Below are 21,241 nucleotides of genomic sequence, written 5' to 3'. Positions count from 1 at the left end.
AAGCAATTTTTTTTAAAGCAATCGGGGTTAAGTGACTTGCTCAAGGTTACACGGCCAGGTGTTTCTGGGTGGGTGCTAAGTGTCTGGGCCCAGGATTCAATCTCCAGGTCATCCCGACACTGGAGCCGGTGCTCCTACTAGCTGTGTTACCTGGTCCCCCCGGCAATTTTTTTTTTAACCATAATCTTGGAAGACAGGTAGCTCATGTCCTATTTAACAGATAAGGAAACTAAGACTTAGAGAGACTGTGACTTGCCCAAGATCTCAGAGACAGTAAGCAGCATGGTTGGGATTTGAATTCAAGTCCTTTGATTCCAGACTCAGGGTCTTTTTCCATCTTTTCCTAGAATCACTGGAAGCAAATATATCAAATCAGGGGAGCAGATATAATCTGAAGGCTAGGTCATTCCATTATCAGAGAGAGGCCCTGAGGCATAATAGATAGGGAAGCAGATTTGTAGTCAGGAATTAGTCCATCAAAAAGCATTTATTAAATGCTTCAGCACTTTGCTTAATTCTGAGAATACAAAAAAAAAAAGACAAAAATAGTCTATGTCCTCAAAGAGGTGTATCACCAAGGCAATATTCACAGCACTGACAGCAACTATGAATATGATGGCATAGTTTTGAATTGCAAAATATAACAGACTCTTCATATATGACAGGAGCAAAACATTTCTTCAGATACCAGAAAGTCAAATCTCAACACCAGAAAACTGAAATCCATCATAGTAACAAAGAAGTTAATATACCATAACACAACAGGAAGCCACACCACCCCAAATCATTCCCACAAACACTCACAAGCCTAGCTGTCTTCTTGCCTGTGTCCTCTATCTCCCCCAGCTCTAACTGCTTTGACTCCCAGCTTCCTCTCAGTTCTGCTTCACCCCTTCCTGCTCTACCTGGTCAGCAAACTCCTCCCACCACAGGCTCCATGTGATTACATTTGACCTACTGGGGGCAGGGAAGCTCTTCAAATACCTATTACCATTACAAGAGGTCACATTCTAATAAGAATGCACACAAACAATTAAGTACATACAAGATATAGACAAGGTAGATGGAAGACCTGGATTCAAATCCTGTCTTAGACACATTAACCATGTGATCCTGAGCAAGTAATTTAACTTCTTAGTGCCTCAGCTGTAAATGAGGGGGTTGGATACACAGGCCTCTATGTTTAAGTCAATGATCCTATGATGGTTGGTGCAGAGGTGAAGGGTAGAGTTCACTGGAGTTCACAGCCAAAGATTTCAGTCTAAATATAAGAAGCCAAAATGAAGGGAGTGGCAAAGAAGAGATACTTTGTCCCAAATTAAGCTACTTTCTAGATGGTTATGTCCTTTTATTCCAGGGGCTAGTATGCTCTTCTCCAACAGGCACCAAAGTCTCCTTGGTGCCAGGTGGGCCAGCCATGATAATTTGGATGCCCATATATCTTTCCAATTCTGAGGTTCTAAAAGAACAAAAAGTCTTTTCAAGAAGAATTAAAATACTGTTCTAACCTTATCTCTCTTAAAGTCTTAGAAGAACTTATGAAAATAGTAGATTCTTATCAATGTCAGATGGCACATGCTGCCAATCCCACACACCAACAAATGGAAGAATAGGTAGAAAATATCTATGTAGGTATCATAAGCATTTATCAATCAATCAAGTATTTATTTAGTGCTCACTATGTGCCAGTCACTGGGGGCAAAAATACACAGAATGAAATAATACCTAAACAAACTAATATCTAAATTCTAAATACCTAAATTCTAATGAGGGAGTAAAGTACATATACAAACATACAGAATATAAAAATAATATTACTAGATGACAAGTAATAAAAGGTGGTTTGGGAGTAAGGGCACTGTCATCTGGGGTCATTAGGAAGCACTTCATGTAGAAGGTGGTGCTTCAACAGTGTCCTGAAGGAAGAGATGGATTTTGTGAAGAAGAGGTGAAGATGGAGTAGATTCCAGTTTGCAGGGTGTGAAGAGGGAATAATGGACAGTGAGGCTGGGAAGACAGGTCAGGGCCAGGTTATATACGGCTTTAAAATATAAAGAGGGAGTTTATATTTTATTATAGATGCAATGGGTAGCCACACAGATTAGTAGGGGTGCAACATTATCAGATCTATGCTTAAGAAAAATCATTTTGGCATCTGTGGGAAGTATGGTCTGGAGTAAAGAAGAAATTTAAAGTAGAGAGGTCAAAAAGGGAGCCTTGAGTAAGAGCTTAGGCCCCAGCGTCGTCAGGAGACCTGGGATTGGTTCAGGCCTCAGATACTTGGCACCCACACAAAAATAACTGGCCATGTAACCTTGAGCAAGTTACTTAACCCCGATTGCTTTAAAAAAATAAAAGGCAGGGGGGCCTTGCAAGAGGTAATGAGGTCAGAACCAAAGTATTAGCTTTGTGAATGGACATGGGGCTTGATTAGAGAGATGCTGTGGAGGTAGAAAAGGGAAAATCTGGCAACTGATTGATTGGATTATGTGGGGTGCCAGGGAGGAGTCCAGGACATGATAAATGCTCAGGGCCAAAGTGAAAACTATTTTGATGAGCAAGCAACTATATTCAAGTCAAATTCCTCTTACTTCCCAAAGTCAATGACAAGGGAGAAGCTGGACATAAGCGGAACTGTCTATGAAAAACTCAGATCTATGATAATGGAGAAGGTGGGGAATGCTAATATGAAATACACTACATTTTGCAAAAATAACTACATGCAGAATGCACATTTTATTTAATTAGAATGGTATTTTATAATTATAGAGCAGCTAGGTGGCACAGTAAATAGAGTGCTAGACCTGGAGTCAGAAAGACTCTTCCTGAGCTTAAATCTGGCCTTAGATATTTACTAGCTGTGTGACTGGACAAGTCATTACCTCAGTTTCTCATTTATAAAATGGGCTGCAGAAGGAAGTGGTAAACTACTCCAGTATCTTTGCCAAGAAAACCTGAAATTGGGCCACGAAGAATTGGACATGACAGAAAAACAAAAATTTTATAATTATAAAAATAACATGCTAATGCTGGCACCAAAGGCAAAAAAAAAAAAAAGACTTACTGCTTGCTATTTCTAATTATTGCAATTTTTTCGGGGGAGGGCTATTGGGCAAGTAAATAACTGCTGACAAGCCATTAGTGTCTGGAAAGGAAAAATACTGGGCAGAATTCCTTAGAACAAGATAGGAGAAAAAAAAAAACAAATCCACAAAAAAAACTTTATTCAAATTGTATAGAACACAATTTTAGAACATTTTTCTACCGAAGATATACATATTTCTTCAATAGAAAAGGATTAAAAATAAATATAGGTGGGTGGTTATAGAGGCAATGAAATAGGATAAGATGATCAGAGTAAATATGTGTTGGGGAAACCAATTTTAGGGACTGACCTGAGGTGACTATAAAAGACAACTCAGTAAAAGGTCTTGGGTATCCATTCTTTTATAGAGAAGCACTACTGCTTCCCCCTCTTGGGCTTAGTGAATAGGTGTGTAGATTCTAATTGAATGAAATTTTTTTGGTGGTGTTGAACCAACATTGTGCCCCACTCCTGGAGTGGGAGAACTCTAACAGTACCAGACCTAAAGGACTCAATGATACAAGTGAGAAATCCATCTGGGTTGGCTGGAGATTCATGAGAAACTGAAAATCACTTTCTTTAGGAAATCTTCCCAAATTAAACTCATCTGATTATGACCACTCTTTTTCTGTGTCCTCTTCAGTCCCTGAATACTATACTATTTGTTCAGTTTTCACACAGTATTTTTCTCATGTATATGTATTCTCCTTTTGAATGACATTATAATACTCCTAGATGACCACCTATTAGTTCAGGACTTCTCAGAAAGTAGAGACAATCTCCACTATTACATAGGGCTTACAAAAAGTGGGAAGGAAACCAGTGAAATCAGCCACTAGCAAAGACAAGTCTGGCAGCATTCTTCGTCCCAAAGAATGTAGATTTGTATTGAGTTACCCAACGGTACTTCAACGTAACCTTCAATCAGGGGTTCTTGGGGTCCATCTTGGTCTTTTGATTCCCTTCTCAAAAATCTTCCTCTGGAAAGCCCTCCAGGACTGGCACCACAGCACCTCTGGGGAAGTTTTTGTCATCCCCCAGTCCGACCTCTCAAGCCTCTCCCCCACCACCTCAAGAACGAGAGGAGGGATCCCCCCCCAAAAGTCGGATGTTCTTGACCTTGTCCTCTGAATCCCCCAGTTCAAGGTTCTTTCATCTCTGCCCCAACACCACTTATCACCTTCTTCACCCAAAGGCTTTCCTGACGGAGTAGGGGCCGGTCGCCGGCCAAGCAGCCCCAGGCAGCCCCCTCTATCTTCCCCAGCTCCAACAGTGACGTGTTGGAGAATCGGTGACGACATACAGTGACGTAAGGTGACGTATAGGCAGGGCGGCCTTGTCAGCCACGTCCCCGGGGAGAGGGGTCTGGACTCATCCCGGGGCCTTAAGGGCACAAGCGCCGGGAGGCAGGGAACGGCTGGAGCCCCACAGCCACCTCTGGGAACGAACAGCTCGGCCTCCGCCGCTCTGGAACCTAAGACGACGCTCGGCTGCGCTGGGCCTCTAGCAGTTGCTAAGTGACGCCAGCGCGCAGCTGGCGCGGGCGCGGCCACGGAGCTGTGCGTGGGAGCGGGCGCGCGCCGCGGCGGCGGCGGCGCCGGCGACGACGACGACGACGACGACGACGACGACGACGAACGCAGCGGCGGCAGCTGTGGCGGCGGCGGCGACCGGGGAGCCAAGTGGTCGGAAGAGGCGGCGGCCGTAGTGATTGCGACTCTGGGAAACGTTGTCGGGGTGAGAGTCCTGGGGGGAGGGGGCCCCCTCAAGGGAGGGCAGGGACCCGGTCGGTCGCACCTGCTGCGCGGGCCCGGGTCTCGTGGACGCGCACCCCAGCCTGCTCCGCGCTCAGCCTCACACCCCCTCAAGCTGACTCCCTCCGGGGGCGGGGGGAGACAGAGGGGACGGAAGTTCTGAACGGGGGCCCGCGAGGGTCAGTTTCCTCTTGTGGCGCCGGTGGCTTGCTGAGGCTGGGAAAAGCTTGTGTTTTTTTGGGACGAGCTCAGAGAAAGTGTGCGTGGGGAGGAAGGGGGAGGGCTTGAGAGGATTCCAGGAGACCCTCCAGGAGCGGAAAAGTTAGAGATGAAAGGCCCAAGGACCTGGGATCCCTCCTGACCGCTGCTTCCCCAGGCTAGAAAGGAGGTGACCACAGAGGCCGGGGGCGGGATTTGGGGGAGGACGTTGTCATGAGCGCCTGGCCGTTCCCGGAGCCTTCTTTCCTGTAGCTCCCCCGTTGGAGAAGAGCTCTAATAAAATCACAGCCTGGTGTGTCATGTCCTCAGGCACACCCACGTCTTGCAGAGGGAGATAGTGGTGTAGGTTTGGGCCGCCAACCTGTTGACTTAGGGTTTCCAACTTTGCGTCGTGTCTACAATAAAACGCCTGTGCGCTGTCGTAGTTATTCTTCGGTCTTTGCATTTGCAAGCCTGCTGACTTCTTCAGCTGTTTGTTTCCATCAGACACTCACTTTTCCTGGTGTTTCTGCTATAGTCCTGCCATACTGTTGACTTCCAGGTCCTGAGAAGTATGAGAGGTTTCTTGCCCCTAGCGTTGTAGCAAGTATTGTTTATTTACTGGACCTCAAAGGAAAGAATCAGGTTTCCTACGTTTTCTGTGAAGAGGGAGACTAGTTTTTGGACAAATTTGCATCTAAAGTTGCAACGCATCGTTAGACCAATGTCCTAGTTTTGGCATTCTCTTAAATTGTTTTTGATACGATAGAGTGAGGAGATTGACATCTGTTGTATTTAGCTAACATTTATATGGGATTTACTATGTACCAGGTACTATGCTAAATGCTTTACAATTATCTCTAAACAAGGGAGTGCTGAAGTAACAATAATATCTAATATGCAATTAACATTTATATAGCTACTGAAACTTACTAAGACTTCGGATAGATGCCCTCTGTAAGTGAGTTTAGGTTGCAAAGCACTTAACTTGTATTACATCATTTGATTTTAATAGTAACCCTGTGAAGTGTTAATTTATTATCTCCATTTTGCCTATGAGAAAACTGAGTCTGGGATAGTTTAAATGATAGTTGCTAAGAGTCTGAGGCAGGATGCAAACTTAGGTCTTTGCGATTCTAAGACCAGTACTCTCTGTCTAGGCTACATAACAATCTAGTAATTAGAGCTAGAGGAAAAGGCAGGCATTTGTACTCTCCTTTTGATCAAGAAGAGATCAAATAAAAAGATAACCAAACTAAAAAAAGCCCTCTGTTAGAGTCTGAAATTTAATATGCTATGCTTCTCTATTGACTGAAAATGAAAGTGTCATATCTAAAAATCCTTGAAGTCTCAACACTTTGCCAAGTCTTCCATGGTCTTAAAAGTCATCACCATGGGTTGGCTAGTGGCTCAGTGAATAGAGCAAGGGCCCTGGAGTCAGGAGGACCTGAGTTCAAATCAGTCCTTGACACTTAACACTGATTGGTCATGGGACCTTGGGCAAGTCACTTAACTGCAATCGCCCTGTCTTCCCCCCTCCAAAAAAGCAAAGAGAAAAAAAAGTCATCATCATACCTTCACAGACCCTTAATATCATCCTATATCCATTCCCATCCAGTATTCTCTCATTCTCTGTCAAAGTCCTTGGAAAAACTTTATAATTTTGCCTCCCCATCTTGTCCTGGCTTCTCATTCTCAGTCTCCTTTGCTGAATTATCATCCATATCATATACTCTTTATTTGTGAGTGCTGCCCAAGGTTCTGTTGTAGGTTTTTCTTTGTATATTCTTTTGATGACCCCATTAGCTTCCTTTGTTTTAACTAGTATCTGAATGCAGATGACTCTCAAATCTCTATCCTCCCATGATCTCTTCTGAATTTCAGTCCTTGATCACCAGTTTTCTATTGGACATTTCTAACTGGATATCCAGTAGACATTGCAAACTCAACAACTTTCTCTCCAAACCCACCCTTCTTCCATACTTCCCTACTTCTGGCAAAACCACCATTCTCCTCTCCCAGAAAGTAAGGAATCAGACATTGTACCAAGGCTACAAACCCAGGTTTGATATGATTTTTGATTCCTTACTTTCGCTCCCCTCTATATAATTTCAGTGAACAGATTTGTTTTTTTTACCTTCTGATCATCCCTTACATCTATCTCCACTCCATTCATATATTCCACTCACATCTCATGTCCAGGCCCTCATTCTTACCTAGACTGTTGCAATAGCTTCTTAGTCTCCCTTCCTTAAATCTTTCACCACTCTGTCTCATCTTTTACCTGCCAAAGTTATTTTCCTTAGGCACAGATCTGACCATGTCACACTCCACTATTCATTCAACTCCAGTGGCTCTATTAAAAGAAATCTTGGTTTAGGCCTTGCCCTCGTCAATAAGGCAAACTCAGGAAAAGAAAGGTAAAAGTAATTTATTAGTACACCAAGGCAGCACGCAGTTGACTGTGGATTTCAAATTTTTGAGAGCTTTTATAGACAGGAATAAAACTTCCATAAAAAGGCAAAAGTAAATTGATTGGTACATATATTGTGAGGATATGTGTTATGTACTTCCTCAGTTCCTCCCTAGTACATAAGTGTGCATATGCAGGGGTTATTTCTGTGTCACCATCTTCTTTGGACTGTGCATGTACTCAGAGTCTAAGCAAGGTTTAAACATGGTGGTCACTCAGACTAATTCTTCATAAGTGACTGACTTTGCACAGTTCCCTCTTTGGTTGTAACCATACTCATGGCGCAGCACCACAATCAGACCTATCACTCTATCCTCAACTACATCATCTATTGCTATTAATTTGGGAGTTGGCTTGGGAACCAGTTCTTTGCACCAAGGGAGGCACAGTAAACACAAGCAACATATAATCTCTATGAGGAAATACAAGAAAAACCCCACAGATAGATACTAAAGCCATAAGATATTGGGGAACCAAAAGGCTAGCTATTCCCATGGGGATTAAGGTTCCTCACTATCCTTCTAGAACTTGTTTCAGGCTTTCTGAACAGAGTCCATATGGTATGAAGTCATTAAAGTTGTCAGGAATCTAGTGTAGCACTTCTGATCTATGAGAATGTATATCCCCTGACCTTCGAGAGTACACACACCTCCCCTCTGCTGGGAGAAAATCTAGAGCTAGCCTGTTTTATAAGGCCACATATTAAGCTCCTCCACTGTCCCTATGGATTCATTAACAAATACTTGCAAAGATTTGTTTGTTTTATTTACCTCTACGCTGGCAATATAATGGGAAAAAAGATTCTCTTACTAAAGGTGAAAGTGTAACAGAAACTTGGATGGCAGCACGCTTACTTCACAAAGGTATGCTAGGAGGTCAGGTAGGTGTGGGCTAGACACCAGAGAGTACCCTCCAAAACCTGCTTCTTCCTGACAATTTGAAGGGAGGTGGTAATGTGTTTTTTTGTTACATAGGAAATAAAATCCCTGTTGTGGGGCTATCCTAAAAAATCTGCTATTGTGTACCTGGCCCCTGGCTTAAGGAAAATTCTCAGAACCACTTCCCTTCCTGAAAATAGTCACATTTAATTTCAGGGATGTATAATTTTATTCCATTTGCCATCCATTTCCTAACCTTGTGTCCTGTCTTGCTCATAACACAGAACCAGTGGCCTGACAATATGTTGTAAGTAAAAGATTAGTGGGCAAAAATCTGCAAAAGATGAGTGATCTTTTCTCAATTGAAAGTGAATAAGTGGGAGGACTCATTTTTCCATTCCATGGCTGTAGAATTTGGTGTTGTATTTAAGTTTGCCTCATTGATTGCAAAAGAATAATCCACACAAGCCTTGGATGTTTGACATAATGCCTACTGGGGTATATTTTCTTTTAAGGATGAAGGGGTATGTGTTCATATCTAGCAGTTGGTTCAGTTATAAAGGCATGGCTGGCATGGTATATCTGATGCACATAAGTGGGCTCTTCTGTTTCTCTTCCCAAGGTCTCAAAGCAGGGCATAAAGTGCCAAAAATAAATTTGTGGTAGATTAATAGGTGAGGTTAGGTCATAATTAATAGGGTCAAACGTTAAACAAGTGGCCAGAGACCACTGATTGGTGTTGGGGTCCTTTCTCAACTGAGCTGGGTCCAGGAGCTGATCAGGGCTTACTTCTTCAGCTGGGCTGAAGTCAATCACTGTAGGCCTCCCATGGAAGTGATATTTCCAGGTCATCTGCTTGGCAGCCTTGATGGAAATATTTCAGGTCAGCAGGACCTGAAAAGGTCCATCCCAGAAAGAATGGAGACTGGATGTCTTCCTGAAGTTTTGTATCCACACATAGTTTCCTGACTCAAATGAATGTACTGTAACTTCCAAAAGCAGAGTTTGTATCAATGGCACCTCCTTCCATTCCTGTGAAATGGAATTAGATACAAAGATCATATATCTTATCAGACTTTCTTCCTCTGTGACTGTGAGGGTCCAGCCCCAGTGGCCTATTGAACAGAATTTCAAAACGTGATAATCGGCATTCCTGCCTACTGAGATTTCTGAGTGGGAACAACACAAGGGGAAGTACCAGACACCATTTTAACTGTGTTTCTTTCCTGGAATAGTTTTCCCAAAAGGGTCTTAATTTCCATATTTAGTCACTCAACTCCCTCTGACATTTGTGGGTGATAAGGGAGTGTATACTCAAGGTTATCCCAAAACACTTGGAGAGTTGAGTTAATTCTACAGTAGTGTGGCCTTTGGTCACAGTCAGTAGTACATGGTAGTGCAAATCTTGATATTAATCCTTTGTCAGACACCTTGATATACTATGTTTGCCGTGGTTTAGAAAGGCTTCTCTACCCAATGTTTCTGTTGGTCTTTCTACACCCAAACCTATCTGTAGCCCACAAACTTTGACAATTCAATAAAGTTAGTCTACAGGTATTCAAATGGTAAGGTTACTCACTTCCTCCCCAAATTTTTTCATAGTTTTCTTCTGTGAGGAATTAAATTGTTGACAAAGAAGGCAGCTAGAGACCACATGATGGGCCTCTACATAAACACTGGGGGCAAATGGTGATCAGTAGGTGGGCCTCATTTCCCATATGTCTCTAGGCACAGAATTGTTGGCAAAGGAGGTGCAGTAATCTTTTAGGTGTAATGGGGTACCTATCTGGCATGATCTACAGTCCATCTCAGAGAATGGCTTTGTGTCTGGTCCTCCACATATCAATTTCAACTTCTCTGAGGAAGAATAGTTAGTAGATGGGCTATCCAGAGAGTATAAACAGTGCGTTAGGGGCTCTTAAGGACCCAGGCAATACATCATGGTAATGACCTTGTAAAGCAATATAGCTTGGAAAATTTGGTTAGTATTGGCTTATTATTTGTGGTGATGAAGCCACATTGCTTCCACAAGGTGCCAGTGGTGTGAGACTCCAAAGGTGTATTTGGAATCAGTGTAAATGTTCACTTGGAGTCCCTTGGCCAACTGGTATACTCTGGTCAGCACCACCACATTGGCTTTCTATGCCCCAAGTCCATCAGACAGTGAAGCCTCCTACTCAACAGCTACAGAAAGCACAACCACTCCCTCAGGCACTTGTACTTCTTTTTCATCTGTGAACAATGTGAGATTGGACTCCTCCAAGTGAATGTCTTTGAGGTCAGGCTATGGGTAATCCGTGACCTTGGTTACCTTAAAGTAACTGCAGTAACTCATCATTTTTCAGGGGATCCAAGAGGAGAGTGGATGGATTTAAGATATTATAGTGCTGAATGGAGAGATTAGAGTCAGACAAAAGGTTTACCTCATAAATGGACACCCACTGGTGGGAAGAGACTTGAGCCTTAGACTGGGTAAAATGTCAGTAACACTGTGAGGCACATAGACTGTCAGTGAATAGCCAAGGACAAGGAGTTAGGTCCTCTTTTTTTTTTTTTTTTTTTGCTTTTTGGAGGGCAATTGGGGTTAAGTAACTTGCCAAGGTGACATGGCTAGTTATTTTGTGTGGGTGTTAAGTGTCTGAGGCCAGAAGCGAACTCGGGTCCTCCTGACTCTGGGGCTGACGCTTTACTCACTTCGCCACTGAGCTGCCCCGAGTTGGGTCCTCTTTACAAGCTCAATAGTGGGAGGCCCAAAGGCTTCCCATAGCACCTTGTGCCAACTGGATCAGGTTGTCATTTTTTTTTTAAATGCTTTATTAACTTCCGATTTACAGCATTCATTTCTGCCAGCTTTTGAGTTACAAATTTTCTCCCCGTTTTTCCCCTACCCACCCCCTGAAAATATCAGTCTCACAGGATATCCCCTCCTCCAATCTGCTCTCTCCCATATTTTCTCCCATACCCCTTTCGACTTTTCCAGTGGATCTCTATGCCCCAGTGCCTGTATATCTTATTTCCCAATTATATGTAAAATAGTATTGATAATAGTATACACACACACATATGTATATACATACATATTTGAATTTAAAACTTTGAATTCCATATTCATTCCCTTCCTCCCTTGTCACCCACCCTTACTGGGAATATAAGCAGTTCAGTATAGGATGTACATGTATGGCTAATGCAAAACAATAACATAGTAGATATATTGTAAAAGACTGACTATATTTCCCTCCTTCCTATCCCCCTCCCACTTGTTCTATTCTCTACTTTGATCCCGTCCCTTTTCAAAAGTGGGTGCTTCCAACTTCCCTCCCCCCCAGCTTGCCCTCCCTTCCATCATTCCCCCTCTTATCCCCTTCCCCCCTACTCTCCTGTAGGGTGAGATACCCTGTTTAGTGTGTATTTCATTCCCTCCTCAAGCCAAATTCAATGGGAATAAAGTTGACCCATTCCCTTTTGCCTTCCTATTCTTCCCCTCCACTGTAACCATTTCTCCTTGCCTCTTCTGTATGAGATAGTTTACCCCATTCTGTCTCTCCCCATGTCCTCTCATTATATTCCTCCCTCACCTCTTAATTTCACCTTATCATCCCTTCCTGTTAAATTGGTCTTGTGCCCTCTATCTATGTATACCTGTAAACATATATACACACATTCACATATGTATTCATATGCCCATATACTCTCATATATAGACATACATACATATATACATATATATATATATATATAAATTTATTTATTTCTATTCCCTTCAACTACTGAGATAAGTTTCATCAGTTACAATTGTTTTCCCATGTAGGAATGTTAATAGTTCAACTTTGATAAGTTCCTTATGATTTCTTTCTGAAACATGATACTCAGTTTTGCTGGGTAGGTGACTCTTGGTTTTAATCCCAGCTTCTTTGCCCTCTGGAATATCATATTCCAAGCCCTTCGATCCCTCAGTGTAGAAGCTGCCAGATCCTGGGTTATCCTGATTATGTTTCCACAATATTCAAATTGTTTCTTCCTGGCTGCTTGTAATATTCTCTCCTTAATCTGGGAATTCCAGAACCTGGCTATAATATTCCTAGGAGTTTTCTTTTGGGGATCTTTTTCAGGAGGTGATCGGTGTATTCTTTCAACCTCTATTTTGCCCTCTGGTTCTAAAACATCAGGGCAGTTTTCTTTGAGAACTTCCTGGAGGATGATTTCTAGGTTCTTACTTTGATCATGGCTTTCAGGTAGTCCAATAATTTTTAAATTATCTCTCCTGGATCTATTTTCCAGGTCAGTGGTTTTTCCCATGAGATATTTCACATTGCCTTCTATTCTTTCATTTGTTTGGATCTGTTTAACAGCATCTTGATTTCTCATAAAGTTATTAGCTTCCATTTGCTCCAGTCTAATTCTGAAGCCATGATTCTCCTCATTGAGCTTTTGAGATTCTTTTTCCATCTGGCAAATTCGATTTTTTAAGGCATTCTTCTCCTCATTGCCTTTTTGAGCCTCTTTTGCCATTTGAGTCAGTCTGTTTTTTAAAGTGTTATTTTCCTCAGTTAGGCTGTTGACTCTCATTTCATAATTTTCTTGCATCGTTCTCATTTCTCTTCCCAATTTTTATTCCACTTCTCTTATCTGCTTCTTAAGGTCCTCTATGGCCTGTAACCAGCTCGTATTTTCCTTTGGAGCTTTTGGTGCAGCAGTTATGACTTCACTGTCTTCCTCCTGTTCCCATGCTTTGCTCCTTTTTGTCCCCTAAAAGGAGTCTAATGTTGGAATCTTCTGTCTGTTTTGTTTCCTTTGCCTGGTCACGTTGCCCTTCAGTCACTTGACCCCTGGGCTTTTTGCCACAGTAGGACTCTGCCACCAGACAGGGGAACTTTCATCCCAAACTCTGGGCTTTTCTCAGCTGCCGGAGGTATTAGATGGGTGGCCTCTCTGAGGTCTCCACATGCTCTAGCAAGCTGGATACACACTCCAGGATCTCTACTCTAGACTGCAATCTAGATCCAAGCAGGTTAAAGCAAGAGTGATTACCCCTCAGACTGGTGCTTGGTCCCCCTACACTCTACAGGCCAGGAGCTGAAGCTGCCACGTGGCGCTGGCTGGCTGTGCTGGCGAGTATCACGCACTCCCACTCACTGGGTCCCAAAGTCCAGACTGCACTGACCTTTCACTTTGTCTTTGGCATCTGTGTGTTGATAAATCTGGAAACGGTTACAGCTGCTGCTGATCTGGAGTCCCTCCATCTGGCAGCTGGTCAGGCCCGCCCTGGGGCTAACGCCTTGGCGTGGAGCTGGGCTCTGCCAGAGCGCTGCACTGGCTGATTCCTGCTGGCCCGCTGGGCTGTCCTCAGCGGGAGGTTAGCTTCTCTGTGTCATTTTGTGGGTTCTGCAGCTCCAAAGTTTGTTTAGAGTCCTCTTTTTACATGGATTGGGGAAGGTGGGAGCTGGAGCAGCAGGGAGGTCCTGCTTCTACTCCACCATCTTGACTCTGCCCCTAATATCATTTCTTATATCCATTTGTATCTTCCACTTCTTGAAACTTTTTGGCATCATCAGCATCAAAACTTGTGATCAATTTTTTTTTTTTTGCTGATTGCTTATGTTAATCCTCCTTTAATATAATTAATCAAGGCAGTCATTTAGCCAAGTCTCTTAGAATTGAGGGTCACCATGACTTATTGTTATATTATTGCTATAAACCTTTGTATCAAGTAATGTTATAGGAAAGGAACCTTTTCAGCAAGCATTTATCCATGGTATTTGCTTTGTGTCAGGCACTGACAATACAAAGACGAAAATAAAAATAATCACTTTCCTCAAGGACCTTATATTCTACTGAGTCATATTCTCTTTGACATCAGATATTTAGAAAACAAAGTGATGAGATATGGGAAAACAAAGTGATGATGGATATTGGGAGATGGGAGTCTATATTTGCAGTGTTTTATTTTATTGTGTGTGATGTCCCATGGAGTAGCATATAAATTTAAAAGTGGGATCTGCAAACACCAACAGATAACACAAAGTAACTATGGTCATGTGACATCAGATATCTGTCATTTATTGGGTTGAATTCATAGCAACCTGTATCTCTAAACACTGAATTCTTAGCAACTTCTTTGTAATTTTTTTTTTGCTTTTTTGGAGGGCAGTTGGGGTTAAGTGACTTGCCCAAAGTCACATGGCTAGTAAATGTGTCACGTGTCTGAGGCTGAATTTGAACTCAGGTCCTCCTGACTTCAGGGCTGGTGCTCTATTCACTGCGCCACCTAGCTGCCCCAATTTTTTTGTAATTCATCAGCTAGTTTATATCCTTCCCTCTTCCCTGATTTGAAGAATATAAAGCATTTCATATTCCTAGTACTAGAGTATTTTTTTTTTCAAATTCTCAGTAGTTGTCTCCCCATCTCTTCAGGTTTGAGTGTTGTGTGAAATTGTAGAATATTTTTTTTCCTATTTTGTAGTAAGCAACTCCTGGTTTTAGTTTTTTTTTTTTCTTTTCATATTTCAAGATATCACAGTATTCTTCTCTCATTAGGTGTTTGTTGCTGGGTGCAAGCACAGGTCCACTGGAAACTGAACAGTATATGTATTGCCGCTGTTAGGTGGAAAATTTATAACATTTGTTTTTATGGTGATTCAGATAAAGGAACAAGAAGAAAAAGGAAAGAGGCAAATTTATTACTATTTCTACAATCTCTACTTCAGGCCTTATAATTTAAATATTTTATTATCACTTCAAACTGCTCCCTCAACATGAATAATTGTCTATAAGCTAATATATTACACCTTATTACTGTTTGCCTCATGTAGCTATATTTTGTATAACATCATCCTGACCATTCTTATACAAAAGACATTTTGGCCACCTCTGAGTAGTCCATGAGCACTTAATAAATGCTTGTTTCTATACTTTCCTCTTCCAATCCCATGTCAATCAGTCACCAAGTGTTTTTGAGTCTGCTTCCACAGCATCTTTCAGATCTGACCTAATTCAGGTCCTAATTAACTCTCACCTGGGCTATTGCAGTAGTAGTCTCCCTGCTTCTGATCTAACCCCTCTTCAGTTTAGCTTCCGTACAACTGTGGAATACTCTTCCTAAGGTACACATCTGACAACATTACTCTTCCTGCTAATAAATCTTCAATGATTGCTTTTTGTAAAGAATGTAAACTCCACTGCCTGGCATTAGAGCCCTTCACAATTTGGCTTCAGCTTGATTTTCTAGATTTATTTCATATTCCTCTTTGTGCATGCACTCAGTGTTTCAGCCACACAGGCTTATTTTTTGGCCTTTAAATTCAGCATTCCATTTCCTGCTTCTGTGTGTTTCTTATGTCTAGAATAAATGGCCTATTCATTTTCACCTCATAGAATTAATAGCTTAGTCAGAGGTAGTGCATTGAGTGCAGAATTTGAATCAAGGAGACTTGCATTCCAATCCTGCCTTTGACATGGTGTGATGATGAGCAAGCTACTTCCTGAGCCTGAGTTTCCTTATTTGCAGTGTAGATGATAATACCCGTTAGTTACCTGCCTCATTGGTTTGTTGTGAGGCTCAAATGAGGTAATACCTGTGAAGTACTATTAAATTTAGACACTATAAATGTCAGTTACTATTCTTCTTTCAAGTCTCAAATCATCTCTGAAGTCTGTTCTCGTCATTTCCCTAGTTGTGCTCAGTCCTTTGGTTTTGCATCTTCCCAGTAGGATATCAGCTTCTTGAAAGAAGGGGCCTGTTTTTTGTCAAGTGCATTGCTTGGCACTTTTTGTTTTTATTTGGGATCTATGATTTCATTAGTTTGGGAAATTCCGGTGCAGATCTACAACTTATCTATATAATATTATCTATAACCTGTACTTTTAGTGTGTTGCTTGGGACCACGAAGCTGTTAAGTGACTAGCTTATGCTGACACTTACAAGCATGTGTCAGAGGCAAGAGGTCTTCCAGGCTCCAAAGCTGGTCCTCTATCTACTATGCTAAATTACACTTAGTAGGCACTTAAATGTTTGTGAAACTGAGTTGTAATCTTGACATCATTACAACACAAGGATACCTCACCTTATGTTGCAAAATCCCACTGCAATGTTATATGATCTTCAGAGGTAAGATGGCCAGCTGGGTGGCACAGTGCGTAGGGCATCAGGCCAGGAGCCAAGATCACCAGAGTTCAAATCGTAGCTTCATACACTAGCTGTGTGACCCTGGGCAATTAATTCTCTTAGCCTCTATTTGACTCAATTTCCTCATCTATAAGATGGGGAGGACTGTAATAGCATCTACTTCCCAGGGTTGTTGTGAGCATCAAATGAGATAAGATTTGTAAAGTCTTTAACACAGTTAAACTGTCACACAGTAAGCACTATATAAAATTTTTTAAAAATTATTATCTCTTGAATGCTAGTAGTGTTAACTAAGGATTGGTTTCCTTACTGTTGCCATGTTGCATATTAAAGATGATGAACATTGTTCCTATGAAACTAACTACCCTGTTTATTTTACTCAAAGGTATATTTTTGCTGACCCAGTTAATGATATTGGGGGTCTGGTAGAGAAATAATCTTTCTCCATGATATAAAATTAAGATTTTATCACTTGATAAGTCCAGTGATTTTGTTTTTAGCATATAAAGTTTCTGTAACATTAAAACATACATACACACGTGTGTGTCAAGGAGTAATGTTACCGAAGATAAGCCTCAGAGGAAATAGTATAACTTTAGCAATGATTGGTTATTGCTGCAGTAGCAATGAAAGAGGACATATTGAAGTTGTTTTGAAATAGTGACTAGAAGTTTAACAAAGAGTGTGGCAGTAATCTAGGTGAGATGACTAGTGTTTTTTGTGGTTGTTCTGTATACTCTTCATATCTCAAATCTTATATGTGTATGTATGTGTGTGTGTATGTACACACGATTTCAAAATGGAAGCAGCAGCTGATTTTTAAAGAAGAGTTCTGTCTTTAAACAAATTAGTTCATCAGACTAATATTTTCCCCAGGCATAAAATGTTTGAAGAAGTATTGTGTTAGTGAAAATACTTCATCGTAAGAACTAGACTTTTTAAAATTAATAGTTATTTCCTTTCATATTTAATGAAATAAAATCTCTTTTAGAATTTGTTTATAATCTATGATAATGGATAATAATATAGCCTGTTACTGTCTTTAGTAAAAAAACACAACAAAACTCAGTTGGGAAAATTTTCTTTTTCTTTTTTTTTTGCATTTTGGAGGGCAATTGGGGTTAAGTGACTTGCCCAAGGTCACATGGCTAGTTTTGTGTGTGTGTGTGTGTGTGTGTATTAAGTGTATGAGGCTGGATTTGAACTCAGGTCCTCCTGACTTCAGGGACAGTGCTCTATTCACTGCACCACCTAGCCGCCCCAGATGGGACAATTTTCAAAAAAAATGCAAGACATTAATTTTTATATACTTTTATCTAGGAACTTACAGAATCTTAGAAGCTTGTTTCTTGGAATTTTTCCCCTATTACAAAGAAAGTTGTGTGTTTGTGTGTTAAATTAATTATTTCTTGAGAAAACATAGTTTCTAGAGCCTGTTTTTGGCTCTTAAAATAATTTATATTAAAGAATATTAAGCATAGGAATAGACTAGGGGCAGCCAGGTGGCTCAGCGAGTAAGAGCACCGGCCCCAGTGTCGGGATGACCTGGGGATCGAATCCGGGCTCCAATACTTAGCACCCACCCAGAAACACCTGGCCGTGTAACCTTGAGCAAATTACTTAACCCCAATTGCTTAAAAAAAAAAAAAGAATAGGAATAGACTTTAAAGATATCTAGTTGAACTTAAACTTCTTTTTTTTCAGGTGAAACTGAGCCTCAGAGAGTAATGATTTTTCCAGAGTCATAAAGCTTAGTAGCTGGGAGAGCCTGAGCTAGAATCCAGATCTCTTGAGTCTCTTTTTAGTGCCCTCTCCACTATTCACATACTGCCTCTTGTTTATGTCTACATCTTAAATGAACTCCATCATGCTTATTTCTTACTTAAAAATAATTTTCATCTCTCTTTTCATTTTTAAAACTAAATTTATTTTTCTCAATGAACAAAAAAAATCTATTTTCTCTCTTCAATTTTTTTCTGTTGAAAGAAAACCATGACAAATCACATTAACAAATACACATAGTTAAGCAAAATAAATTCATGCATTGTATATGTTCAGAAAATATATAGTCTCATCCTGCACTTTGAGTCTATCACCTTTATTAGGAGTAGGCTAAGTTATGTTTTCTCAGTATAATGGAGTCACAGTTGGTCACTGCATTGATCAGAGATCTTCAGTCTTTCACAGTTGTTTCTAATTTATATGTTGCTTTTTATTCCCCTTCAGTAATCACCAGAGCCCTATCATACTCAAATTTTAAAAATTCTTTTCAGGTTCTTAACTTTTTTATTGTTTATTTTTTGTTTTTTTTTGTCTAGTTCTGAAAGGGGTAAATTTAAGTTCCTCACTATTATAATTTTATTATCTATTTCTCCCCTATAAATAATTTAGCTTTTAAGTATTTAGATGCTGTGCCATTTGGTACATTATATGTTAAGTATTGTTTTAAATTCATTTTCTCTGGTACTTTTTAGTATGATGTAGATTCTTTCTTTTAATTAAATCCATTTTTTGGTCATTCCTTGTTTGAGATGGTCTTTTTCTTCAGTTGCAGCACAATAGATTTTGATCCAGCTCATATTTATAAGTCTGTGAGAATCTTCATGTTTTAAATGTGTTTCTTGTAAATATATTGCTGGATTTTGCTTTCTAATCTATTTTATTATCTTTCATTTTATGAGTGGTTTTATACTATTCAAATTCACAATTATCATTAATTGTGTATTGCCCTCTATCCTGTTTCTATTAAACTTTTTCCTCTTTGCTTCCATCCTCCTCTACAAAGAGGGATAGACTTACTAATGAAAAAGGAGTATGCTCAGTGCTAGAGATGTATGCTTTCTATAATTTGCTTCTAGTCTCTCACCTCATCTCCTCTTTCTGTTGCTCAGAGCCCAGTCATAGGCTTTTATTCTTTTTTTCTTTTCTTTGAAACATTTATTCACAATTCACCATCAGAGGTTAGGATTTGTTTTGCTCATGACTGATCTTCCTGAATCCTTCCCCTGCCCTTGACCACTTTAGATGGAACTGAAGTTTAGGTGTAGCCTACTTTCCCTACTCCTTTATATTCTTTTATTAGGATACCTTGATTATGTGAGATGATTTCCCTCATTCATCCTCCCCGCCTTTCTCCTGGTAGATACTCTTTTTTGCTCTCACCTAAAAAAAAAAAAAAGAATTTCAAAACAACCACTCCCAGGCCTTCTGTCTTATTTAATTCCCTCTATGATGTCTAATTGGAGAAGGAAATGGCAAACCACAACAGTGTCTTTGCCAAGAAAACCCCAAATGGGATCATGAAGGGTCAGACATGACTGAAGCAATTGAACAACAGCAGTGTTTTATGATGTTAGGATTCTAAAGGGACATCTGTATCATCTTCCTCAGTTAAAATCTAAACATTTCATCCTTGTTTAATTTTTTCTAATTGCTTGTTTCTGTTTGCCTTTCAATGTTTCTCTTGACTTCTATATTTTACGCTCTCTGCTTCTTTATAGTGGTAGCTGCTAAATCATTGGTGATCTTGATTGTAACCTCCTGGTACTTGAATTCTTTCTTATTGGCTGCTTGCAGTATGTTTTCTTTGAACTGGAAACTCTGAATTTTGGCCATAATGTTTCTGAGAGCTTTCATTTCTGAGAATCTTTCAGGTTACTGGTAGAATCTTTCAGTTTCTGCTTTTTGCCCTCTGGTTCTGAGACATCCAGGCAGTTTTCTTTTTTGATTCCTTGAAATATTATGTTGAGACTATTTTTTTGTTAATTACTTTCTGGTAGTCCAGTGATTCTTAGATTATTTCCCCTTGATCCTTTATTTTTTTTTTTAAATTAAAAGCTAATTTGTTTTTGCTCCGAGATAACCTTGCATTTTCTTCTTCTTTTTCTCAATCTTTTGACTTTGCTTTAATATTGTTTTATTTTCTCATGGAGTCATCATCTTCTATTTGATCCATTCTGATTTTTAAAGTTTGTTATTGGGTTAGATTTTGTACCTCTTGTATCAGCTACTCCTCCATCTTCCAGGTCTTTACTTCATAGCTCTCATTTCTTTTCTAATTCTTTTCCTCTAATGCTTTTATTTTTAGAAATCTTAAAAAAATAACTTCATTCTTTCCAAGAATTCTTGTTGAACTTTATGTCCAAGTTTTCATTTTCTTTGAAGCTTTTCTTATAAATGTTTTGGGATAATTTTTTTTTCAGTATCTTGAGTGTATCTTGATCATCCTTGTTACAATAATAAATGTCTAATGGTGGAAGGTGGGTTTGTTTTTTTTTTTTTGCCTTTTGGAGGGCATTTGGGGTTAAGTAACTTTCCCAAGGTTACATGGCTAGATTTTTTTGTGTGGGTGTTAAGTGTCTGAGGCCAGAATCAAACTTGTGTCCTCCTGACTCTGGGGCTGGCGCTTTTACTCATTTTTTTTTTTTTTGGTCTGTTTATTTAATCTTCCATTTTTACTTCTTGAATTTGGACTTTGAGTAAGAACCAGACTCTACTATTTCTAGAGGCAATGTCTAGATTTTGCTTGGGTCCTGTTTTGTATTATATTCAGTCTTGCTGCTGCCTTTCTCTGAGTAGTAAATGTTATCTTCTTTAAGGAACTCAGACTTGGTTACCTGAAAGCTTCACTGTACATGAAATGGTCTAATCTAGGGTGAAGGATTTAACCACATGGGAGTTTGTTAATGTATCAGCAATGCCATATTCACAATGCCTATAGAGATTACAAAT

General features: G+C 40.2%; 2 protein-coding genes across 5 annotated transcripts in view; one reads left to right on the top strand and one right to left on the bottom strand.

Moving 5' to 3' along the window:
- Positions 1 to 3,209: 3,209 nt before the first annotated feature.
- On the bottom strand, positions 3,210 to 5,503 carry LOC138150228 (nascent polypeptide-associated complex subunit alpha, muscle-specific form-like). The gene is made up of 2 exons (XM_069073662.1): positions 5,285 to 5,503; positions 3,210 to 4,962 (listed from the first exon to the last, which is right to left on the bottom strand). The coding sequence occupies exons 1-2, from the start codon at positions 5,501 to 5,503 to the stop codon at positions 4,006 to 4,008; spliced, it is 1,176 nt and encodes a 391-aa protein (XP_068929763.1). The 3' UTR covers positions 3,210 to 4,005.
- Positions 4,666 to 21,241, top strand: part of BTBD9 (BTB domain containing 9) — a 503,538-nt gene continuing 486,962 nt past the window's right edge. For 2 of the 4 annotated variants that reach the window (XM_069073607.1, XM_069073606.1), the window contains exon 1: positions 4,666 to 4,822. The gene's annotated coding sequence lies outside the window, so the exon portion shown is untranslated. Of the gene's footprint in view, positions 4,823 to 4,844; positions 5,228 to 21,241 lie in introns of those variants that run through there. The other 2 variants (XM_069073605.1, XM_069073604.1) reach the window with 2 other exon arrangements.

Source organism: Petaurus breviceps, unplaced genomic scaffold (genome assembly GCF_028583685.1).
Source record: "Petaurus breviceps papuanus isolate PSGF00001 unplaced genomic scaffold, PetGlider_PUasm1.0 90865, whole genome shotgun sequence".
In the NCBI taxonomy this organism is placed as follows: Eukaryota; Metazoa; Chordata; class Mammalia; order Diprotodontia; family Petauridae; genus Petaurus; species Petaurus breviceps.
The sequence above is the reverse complement of the archived record's forward strand: the minus strand, read 5'-3'. Positions and strand labels throughout refer to the sequence as shown.

Coding starts and splice junctions, on each gene's coding strand:
- LOC138150228 (XM_069073662.1), bottom strand. CDS start 5,503: ATGCAAAGACCGAAGAATAACTACGACAGCGCACAGGCGTTTTATTGT. Junction 4,963..5,284: donor GAAAGAAGGCTCCGGGAACG/GCCAGGCGCTCA, acceptor CCGCCCCCGGAG/GGAGTCAGCTTGAGGGGGTG.